Raw genomic sequence first — 10,864 nt, forward strand, 5'->3', positions numbered from 1 at the left:
TTTAATTTCAGCATTCACTGATGCATTATTCAAATGACACTAACATGAACTAAAAATGTATGAATAACTATTTTTATTAAATAATATAATATATGCACAGTTAATTATTCATTTATTTATCACTTTATCATTAGTAATCATCATTGCAAAAAAAATAAAAAAATAAAAAAAATATATATATATATATATATATATATATATATATACATACATACATATTTATATTTATATATATGAATTTCCTTATATTGTGCAGGACTATTAGAAATGCAAAATCAATGCAAATCTGTGTATACTGTATGTCTGCTATATTGATTTAAAAAGAAAGTTGACTTATCTTCTGTTATTACATTTCTGCACTAATAGAGGACACTGCATTTCTTCTTTCCAGGCTTCAGCAGTATCGGGCAGGCCAGCGACGGGGGGTGGGGGGGCCCTCACAGCCAACCATAGATACATTCCAGCGGCAAACAACACAAGTTCCAGTGTACAGTGCTTCTTCATCGAGGCAACTTGCCATTAACCAAGCCATCATCCATGACCTCATCATTGGCTGCTGCCTGCCCCTATCAATAGTGGAGAATCAACATTTCCGACATTTTCTACACACCATTGATGAGAGGTACACCCCAATCGCCAGATCAACCATAGCCTTCAAACAGATACCTCAGCTAGTGACTAAAGTCAAAGAGTGTATCAAATCCAGTCTGGCTGATCAAAAATGTGTCTCTGTAACGGCTGACATATGGTCAGATCGCACCTTGAGGTCTTACCTAGGAGTAGCAGCTCATGTTTGTAACTCCACAGCTAATGAATACACTCTGAAATCCTTCCTCCTTGACTGCAGAAGATTTAAAGGGCGTCATAGTGCTGACAACATTGCAGCTGCATTTGATGAAATAATGGAAGAATACAATATAAATGATAAAGTTGAATTTATTATCACAGATAACGCAGCTAACATGAAAAAAGCTTTTAAATTTGTAATGGCAGAAGACCTTTCTGATGATAGTGAGGATGAGGAGGACATGGTTACTGAACCGTTAGATAGGAACTTTAACCTAGGTTCCCGGCAACGGCTGTCCTGCTTTGCTCACAGTCTTCAGCTAGTAGTGGGTGATGGATTAAAGGAGGTGAAGTGCCTTTCTCAAGCAATGTCCAAAGTGTCAAAGCTTGCAACTCTACTGCATAGCAGCACAATTTTCAAAGACAAGTTTGAGGCAGTCTTTGGCAATGGCAAAAGCATTCCGGTGGCCACTGTAACACGATGGAATTCCACCTTCAAGCAAGTACAGGCCATTACGGAGCTGGATCACACCACCTTGACAGAAATGTGCTCTCCTGACTTTAAGAATGTTGTCATCACAACAAGAGAGTTTGCCCAGTTGAGAGAACTTTGTTTGATTCTTGGACCTTTTGCTGAAGCGACTGAATTAACAGAGGGAGAAAAGATCATAACAATCAGCATGGTTGTTCCAACAGTGCTTGACCTGAACACTCATCTAATTCAGATGGATTCGCCAAAGAGCCTCTGCAGGCCATTGATCAGAGCACTCCGGGATTCACTCCAGGAAAGGTTCTCAGGCATCTTCATTAGACTTCATATGGCAGAGCCAGAGTACCATAGATTTGATGCACCATTTAGTCATGAAATCTATGCACAAGCTGCAATGTTGGACCCTCAGTTTGGAATGAGCTGGGTCGACATGGATGTGAGGACCAGTGGCACCACTGTTGCTGTAAAGAGACTAAGGGAGGAGGTGCGGAAATCGCTGACAGGTTTGTGTGTCCTCCTGTGAGGACTTGTATTTACTACTACTACGACTACTGCTATAATATATTTTATTTATATAGCACAAAAAGAAGTGCTTCACAGACACAACTTAAATGCAATGTAAGAAAAAATTATTTAAAAAGATAAGACAATGGTAACAAATCTAAAAAAAAAAAATTAATGAATAAAAGCATAAAAACAAATTAAAAGCCAACTTATAAAATTTAGTTTTTAAGTGTTTATAGTTATACAGCTACTTTAACTGCTACTACTACTATTATTAATACCTCTTACATTATATTTCAAGTTGATTAGTAAGGTATGCATTTTTGTTTTATTTCTTCTAGACTGCTTGATAGCTGAAGCAGAAAAGGCTGACCTGGAAAATATCCATGCAAGAGAGGGACCTAGAGCAGATCCACATCATTCTCCATCAAATTCCAAGATTCCACGACTCCTGGCAAAGTATAAAACTCATAAAATGAAACATAGCTCTCCCACTGAGGCAAGCATTGTCACTCAGGTAATGAAATACTTTGAACACATCCAGAGCTCTCCAATAGAGGAGGACCCCCTTATATTCTGGGCTCACAACAAGGACAAATATCCACATTTGCATGCTCTTGCTCTTAAAGTGCTGTCTGTCCCTGCATCTTCAGCACCAGTTGAAAGAGTGTTTAGTGCTGGAGGACTTCTTATGAGGCCCCATCGAGCAAGCCTAGGATCAAAAATGCTCTCATCTCTTATATTTCTCAAGTGCAACAATGGACTTCTGTAAAACAGAAAAGAATACTGAGGATGTACAGTATGAGGATTAGATGCAGAGACAGTTCAGGTTAGGGTCCTGCTATACCATACTTGCATCAAATTCTGCACTAAAACTGTGTTGGTAATCCCCTGGGGGATTTTGATTTGACTGGTACTCCTGAATATGTTATATATTATATGGCCTATGGCAAGCACACACGCACACACACACACAGCTGAATATGTTCAGATTTATTACTTGGTTTTTGTTTTGTTTTTGTTGAAAATGTTCCTTTGGTTTATTGTAAGTAATAAGTTACAAAAATGGGAACATGTTCATTGCAGTCATTTTGGAATTAAAATGTTTTGTAAAAAATTTTAGTGACACCTGTGTTGCTTTTTATTTGTTACTTTTTACATTGGCAGACCAGAATGTTATTATTACACTATAAAATTGTTAAACAAGTATAATTATAAAGTAGAATAATATATATATATATATATATATATATATATATATATATATATATATATATATATATATATATATATATATTACTGTATAACAGTATTGTTACACACTATAATAAAAAGACTGAAATTGTGAAGTTGCACTTCAGCTTGTGTGAAATTGCTAAACCTAAAGTAAATAAAGTTTAGCGCCAACCCTAATTAAACACACTTGAACCAATTAATCAAGCTTGAACCTTACTAAACACACTAGATATATCCAGATAGTGTTAAGACCAGCTAGAGCTAAACTCTGCAGGCATTGGCCCTCCAGGATCTAGTTTGGAGACCCCTGTCCTACAAAGTTTTTACTTTGCACATGCTTTTTGATCATTCCAAAAATACTGTAAAATTATTTTCTTAGACTAGGAGATATGCTGTCTCTCGTATCACATACATTATCAGTAGTTAACTATGTGGTCTTGAAGATGATCATTTATTTTTCTCTCATTTGGACTCGGTCTTGACTTGGACTCGAAAAATTTGGACTTGGACTTGACTTGGACTCGAACCTCTTTGGACTCGGTCTTGACTCGGTCTCGACTAGTCCTGGACTTGGACTTGACTTGGACTCGACAAAGCTGGACTTGACTACAGCTCTAACAATTAGTGAATATTCTACAACTACTGTGTAAGTATTAGATAAAGTATAAATGTGAGTAAGTGGTTTGCTCAAGGCAATATCAGCGATGGTTCTGGAGCCGGAGAGCTCTTCAGCATCTGATTTGATCATCACTTCAGTCTTTTATAGACAGCAGGTGGATCCAGTGTCTTCTGACATCACACTGGAAATCCCTTCACAAGTGCTTTATAAAAGGCCTTGCATCTTCTCATCTTTCTTCTTCTGGATTCTCTGCTCTGCTGTCTTTTACACTTGATCTGAAACACAGCTGCTGAGGTAATGTCCAGCTTCTTTTCTCTTCAGCGCTCTCACTAATACATGTGTCATCTCTATGTGCTCTTGATTATACATCTTATAAATGATTTCTTAATAAATGCTTAAAACAGCAAGTGTGTTGTTCTACGAAATAAACCACTTTCTCAATAAAACAACTCCATCTGGGACAGTTCCCTTAGTACTGAATGTATGATTTTATTAATTAAATAAATACCAAATTTGTATTTGTGCACACATACCAGACATAGGTCAAAACATTGATAAATTTGGCTGAATGAAAAGCTAGAAGTGGGACTCAATAAAGAACCATTTGGGAGCCGAAAAGACCCGGTTCTTTTTACTGAGCAGAGCCAAATGATCCGGTTCCCTAAAAAGAGCCAGAATTCCCATCACTAATAACGTCACCACAATGAATATAGGAATCACAAAATGATTCCTGCAATGAATATGGTCCGGTCCAGTTACACCATCACAACATTACTGTGTTAGCTGGGAATAACATCAGCAATCTCATGCGTTTCGTGTCAAAGACTATTTCTATTCATATCCAGCGCTCGCTCACAGTCAGAGACTTTCATCCAGCAGGAGACGCGTCTCAGCCTTTCTGTTCTTGTTGTCTTATTGGAGACGTTCATGCACTAAAATCTAGTTCAATCGTGTGAGTGTATTTTTCAGGCCTTCATGACTGTTATATATCTAGTGAACAGTTCAAATATGAGGATTCTGTGTAAGTGCAACATAACTTGAATTTCAGAAAACATTGATCCAGGCCTCTGCACTTTCTCTGGAAGAAAAGAGCCAAATAAACTCACATGTATGTGTTTCAAATAATGTTTCTGCTATCAAAAAGACAGAGATCACATTTTTCCAAATTTAGCAAAATACAAACTGATCTGATTTCCAACTGAATGAATCAGATTTACAGGCCACTGTTCTCGTTAACATTTACAGCTGTGTGTGTATGAATCTATTGTTTGTGAGTCAAAGTGAAAGCTCCCTGCAGGAAAAGGTTGGTCCAGACTGTTTGTCCTGCTGTTCTGAAAGTAATGGACATTTTATCTTTCTACAAGACTTTCTATATATCTTGCTCTTCCTCAAAGAGTGAAATCTGAAAGTCCATCAGTGCTGAATGGAGTCAGTTTGAACTGAGAACAAGAGACTGAAGGTTGCAGGTTTACATCTCAACATTGAAATGTTCCTGCTCCATACATACATCAGAGAAGCTCTGAAATCAGTCAGAGAGGAGAAACAATTGAGACATTTGAGAAGAGATGAAGAACAAATGAGCTGAAGAGAGTTACAGGAGAAACCAGAGTCAAAGACTCTCAGGATCTCAGGATCAAACGCTGCTTTAAGACTCTTTTCACATGTTATGGTCAGTTTGTTTCTGCTGAAAACGACTCCATTGATCTCCAGGAAGCTGTGGTCTATACTGGAGCTCAAAGTGTCAATGTTCAGAGTTTGAGTTCTTCAGAAAGAAGGAGTTTGATGGTCACATGTGCTGATTCTGACTGACAGGAGAGTTTGACATCACTTTACTCACATCAGCTCATCTGTCCTTTCATTCCTGAACCAGTTTGTCTCTTCATATCTGTGGACTCAAACCGCTGAAGATGTTTGGTTCTGTTTGTGTTTGTGGCGTCTGGTCGGTGAGTTTGAAATCTGTATTTCTTTAAATATCTCTGTTTGTTTTTCTGAATGTGCTTTATGTAAAACACTGAAGCTCAAACAGCAGCAGCTTTAGTTTCAGTCGTGATGTGATTCTCATCTGAAGTGTTTTCTGGGTATGATGTTGTGAAGCTCAAATCAACTTCAGTTCAGAGTTTTAGTAAAAATCACCACAAAGATACAATTATTAATCCACACAACAGTTTGCTTCTGTTGTGCTATTTGGGATATTATTCTTCTGAAATATAATTCCAAACTATTTACTTTAGCAAACCATCAAGTTATTTTAAAGTATTTTTGTGTTTGTTCTTCAGGTGTGTTCGGTGAGTCGTCTCAGTGATGGAGGGACATTAAGTCTTCATAAATGTGCGTAACAGATGGAGGAATTACTGTAAATGATGTTCTTGATGGAGACAGACTGAAGCTGGACAATCAGACTGGATCTCTGAGCATCACAAACAGCACAATAAAACACACTACAGACTGTCCTTCATCTTCATCCTCATCATCAGGATCTCATCCCAATCCCATGAGCAAGCAGACTCAACATCTGGACATCAGTGAATTCTGTCACACATGTTCAGGTTCAGCAGCTGATATTAGTGTTAATATTAGTGTTTATTGACTGAGCTGATCTCAGTTTGATCTGTTTATTCCTCAGACTCTGAACACTGTTGTGCTTCTACTGAAGCTGTGATCTGATTGGTCCTCTCTGCTCTGGTGGGCGTGGCTACTGTCATTCTTCTGGTTTATGACATCAGATCCAGAAGAGCTGAACAGATGGAGCACATATTCACACATCAGTTACATGAATAATGATGGAATTTCTCATAAGATAATGCATATTTATTCCTTTGTGTTCATTTTTCTCAGGAAGTGTTGAAATCTAAAGCAGAATGCTGGACTTTAAAGGTTTTTCAAGTGTGTTTTAGTGTCTTTGTCATAATAAATGATGATTATTTGAGCTGGCACTCTTTCTTTTTGTGTCAGATTAAAAAAAAATACAAATCCAATTTGTAAAGCTTTATTGTTAATATTTATCTCAGATAGGTTTAAATAAAACAAAGTAATAAAGAGTCACACATATCTCACTTTACTGCTGTCCATTAGCCGTCTGTATTTGCTTGTTTTTAGGTATCTTTTAAATTATTCATAAGACTGCGTGTTCTTCTCCTATTAGAAGCAAAAGCAAAACAAACAGCATCAAAACTATATGGTTTTATTCCTCTCTGAGTTCACAATATGGCAGAACTGAATTTTAGGAGCTAACTCCTCTTTTCTCAGGTTGATCATTACCTGCTGAATAAAATATAAAGTGCTTTTCAAACACTTAGTCCAGGAGCAGGACATAAATCAGTGTTACAAATGGACCCAGAAGGCCTGAGATGGGTCGGTTCATCATTACAGAGGTTTCTTCAGATGATTCCCGCTCTAGATGTGTTAGATGTGGACTTGATCAACACTGAGGACTCTTACTGGAGTCTGTCCTGTCAGCTGCATCCTAACAGAGGAAGAAACAGATCCATAAAGACATGATCAAGTCAGTTAGATGATGCTGTTGTCAGATCCTCAAGATCATATGCTGCGTTCACACTGTGTTGTAGCTGTCAGTAAAGTGATGCTCCTCAGAACAGCTCTCAGTTAACACACATGACATACAGCTGATCTGGAGCTCTGCTGTGAGGAGACAGAAGTCTACAGTTCAGTACATAAAGTCAGTACATAAAGTGATTAATTGGATAAAGTGTTACAGTTATCTTCATTTCCCCAATAACAATCCTGAACACTTTAATCCAAATCTGACCTTTGTTTGGTTTCAACACATCTTCTCTAAGCACCATATCTTTTATAATATCATTAATACTCTGCTTCACAATGGTAAGGTACTGCCTAAATTTCTGCCATACTCATTGAATATCTGTCCATGTGAGAACAGATAAAGGTCGATCTCTCTCATCTCTCACACTTTTTACAGTCTAATGATTGAGATTCGAGTCTCAAACAAGATCTTTCTTCCGTTTTCCTGGGGTTTCTCTTCATCAGATCCAGCAATGTCTCTGCATGCGTTGTCTGGAAAATACATTTTATTATTATTATTATTAGTTGTGGATTCTTCTGAGATGGATATATATAGCACTTATCTTATCCACTTCTCTTTTGTTTTCTGATTCTGATGCAGGATTTTGAGGACAGTGGTTAAGACAGGAATATTAGATATATCAAAATATTAGAGAATAAATTACATTGAGAGTAAATAAGACAGCTGTGATATTTATTATTTAAACTTAAATTACATGAAAAAACAGTGTTATAAATGTTGAATAAGAGTACAGAAAGACTGTAAATAATGAAGAAGACTAAACTCATTAGTCAGTCTAATATTTCCTGAAATGTAGGATTTAAAATACATAAATATATAAATTATAACTAAATGTTTGATTGTAAAATGGTAAAAATTTTAATTTCAGCTGTAAATAAGAGGTAAAGTGCTGTTTTGTCTTTTTCAAACCCTCAAGTTTATGAGTTACAGTCTCAGTTTTTCTCTTTTAATAGACATTATATTCAAAACTATTTAAATCTTAAAAGACAGATTGTGAAAAGCACATATATCTACATCACAGTGACCTGTAAAACTGAACAGAGATGATAAATTCAGATAATAAGATGAAAATAACTGGCCATTTTCTATTTGTATGTAGAAACTGAAATTTCATTATAATTAATTGAGTTCTCAACTAATTCAATGAATCATACATTTCATATATCTTAATTATTCATCATAACCTACAGAATAACTGAATGAAATCCTTCAATCTGAATTTATAGACTATTGCTGTAATGAAAGAAATGTAATGAAATTTCTTCAAATAAAAACAGGACTGTATATGATTCTGTTATATAGCATATAATCATTACCTTTCAGATTGATATGTTTGTCTTGGATTATTTGATATGGTTTGATATGATCATTATTCATTAACCCTTCAGAGTAGTCAAATGTATCAGAAGGAGGTGAATGGAGCAGATTGAGAGGGAGAATGTGAAGAAACAGCAGGTGGCGCTAGTGCACTGTTTTAGTTTGGGATCTGCTGTTAGAAGGAAGAAGAAGGAGAAAGCAGGTGTGTTTGTGCTTCACATTCCTGTCCAGTTGGTGGCGCTGATGCACGAGATCTGTTGTTAACTGGACTTTGATTTTCTCCAAGATGAAGTCGTGTCAGGTGACAAACATCAATCGTGAAGATCGCACAGGTGTTTAACAGCGATCACAAACCGGAAGTGTTGGAAAGACTTCTGGATTCTGTTCCTGCAGCACAAGATCGTCTGAACTACTGCAAGTAAGTCTGAATACTTTCACCATTACACTTATTTAGGAGAATGATGAACGCGTTTCAGAGCTGGATGAAGCGGGATTTGTTCAGTTATAACTTACACCTGTCTGTCGACGAAGAAACAAAACACAGAGAAGCAGAAAGATATTAATAAAACAAACTGTTTAAAGACGATCGACGCGTGTTAAAGCATTTTAACAAGTCTGTAAAAAATATCTGTTAAAGTATAGACTAGCAGTCAGAATAATTATAAAAGAGTTGTTTTATTTCCTCCTTTTTCTATTTTAAGTCGCGAAACCGAAAGTATTTCTGTGATCAGATCAAACCTGTTCTTCTGGATAGACCGCTCAATAAACACGAGCAAAACAAATGTTCCTTTAAACTTCTTAATGATCCGATAGTAATGTTCATGTAAATAAAGAAGTGTGTTGTGAGTGATCTGAAGAGATTATTACATGGCAGTATATTTGTAGCATATTTTATTTGTATGTTTACTGCTTGATAACTCAGAGATTCAGCACTAGTTATTTTCTTCATCATTTGTTCCTCTGAACTCTCATGATCTTGATCTCATTGTCATGTCCAGGTCATGATGAGCATCTGATCGTCTTCAGAGACACAAAGATCTCAGTGTTGAGCTGTTCATCTGCAGTCTGTCAGAGAAGAGAGGAAAGATGAGTCTCTCACACAAACAGAGGTAAGACTGTCTCGGGTCAAAAACAGAACAAAAACAGGTTTAAATCCTGTACAACCCCAGAATTAAAATGTTTTACATGTTTGTTTCAGGTTGCACATTTCACATAGAAAAAGTAAATCATTGCAATCTGTATCTTTTGCTCTAAGTGTTAAATTAACTAAAATGAGTAATAGTTTTTTAATAACTATAGAGGAGTGCTCTTTGCTCCATAGCATTGAATGGCTCGATATATTATGGTTAGGCCTATGAATATAATATTACGTTTAGATAATCCCCAAACAAACAGAAGGAATCTGAGTGATTTGATTCTTTCCCTCATATAACAAGTCTGTCTGTGATCATGGACATCATCGCATTAATAAAACATCTACTAATACTACAGCAATAAATATTATGTATAGCAGTCAGCACATTGTTTATTCTTTGGCTCCGGAAAGATATTGTTTGAATTCAGTTTCTTCACTTTAATCTGTCTTTAATCTCTCAAGTTCATTGTGTCTGTTTGTAAGGGTCCACAATTTGGCCAAAAATGGTTACACTTGACTGATGAAATGAATTTGTAGCAAAAACCTCATTAAATGTAATCTGTAGATATAAAGTCAGAAGAGATGTGTTCCAGCTTTCAGTAAAGATGAACTCTTGCTTGTAGAGATTAAGACATGATACAGTAGTGTCCCAAATCAAAAAGATCCCACTTGACTGTAAATCACTGTCATTTGCTTTAGATGACAGGTTTACATGGTCTTGTCAGTGCTAATATTGCTAGAGAAGATATAAACGAGGAAAGTGAGACGACGGAGGAGAATGAAGCTGAATATGGGACAATGGTAGAAATGAAGCTTGTGTTAGATGAGGATGATACTGATGTGACAGAAGAGAGCTTGGACTCTACTCTGATGGAAAGGGACTTATACTTTTCTCTTTTACATTGCAGTATATATTGTAGATTCTTTTAAGAATTTATGAAATTGATTGTATTAATGCTTTAAAAAGCTCTCCCTCTCTGTTCTTTGTGTCATCAGTGTAAGATCAGACCCACATGTGTCCAGCTCTGTGTCTGTGAAGAGTGACTGCTCAAAACATGAACCAATGAAGTTCAGTGAAGAAACCCCATCAGCTACTGAAAGGTATTTCATTTGGTTTGTTACAACATAGCATTAGCTAATTTCTCCACTGGGGTATCTGTGATAGAAAATAAGTAAATAATACAATAAATCACAGAGTTTCTGCTTCTTTATTCA

At 36.4% G+C, this 10,864-nt stretch overlaps 1 protein-coding gene and 1 long non-coding RNA gene across 2 annotated transcripts; both read left to right on the forward strand.

The window, feature by feature from the left end:
• Positions 1-410: 410 nt before the first annotated feature.
• LOC113078208 (zinc finger BED domain-containing protein 4-like) lies at positions 411-2,739 on the forward strand. The gene is made up of 2 exons (XM_026250512.1): positions 411-1,779; positions 2,122-2,739. The coding sequence occupies exons 1-2, from the start codon at positions 903-905 to the stop codon at positions 2,550-2,552; spliced, it is 1,308 nt and encodes a 435-aa protein (XP_026106297.1). The 5' UTR covers positions 411-902; the 3' UTR covers positions 2,553-2,739.
• Positions 2,740-8,589: 5,850 nt separating this feature from the next.
• Positions 8,590-9,571, forward strand: LOC113078207 (uncharacterized). Its single transcript, XR_003281470.1, has 3 exons — positions 8,590-8,716; positions 8,801-8,932; positions 9,513-9,571. It is a non-coding gene; the product is annotated as an uncharacterized LOC113078207 (long non-coding RNA).
• The last annotated feature ends 1,293 nt before the right edge of the window (positions 9,572-10,864 follow it).

This window comes from Carassius auratus, unplaced genomic scaffold, assembly GCF_003368295.1.
Source record: "Carassius auratus strain Wakin unplaced genomic scaffold, ASM336829v1 scaf_tig00024642, whole genome shotgun sequence".
NCBI lineage: Eukaryota > Metazoa > Chordata > Actinopteri > Cypriniformes > Cyprinidae > Carassius > Carassius auratus.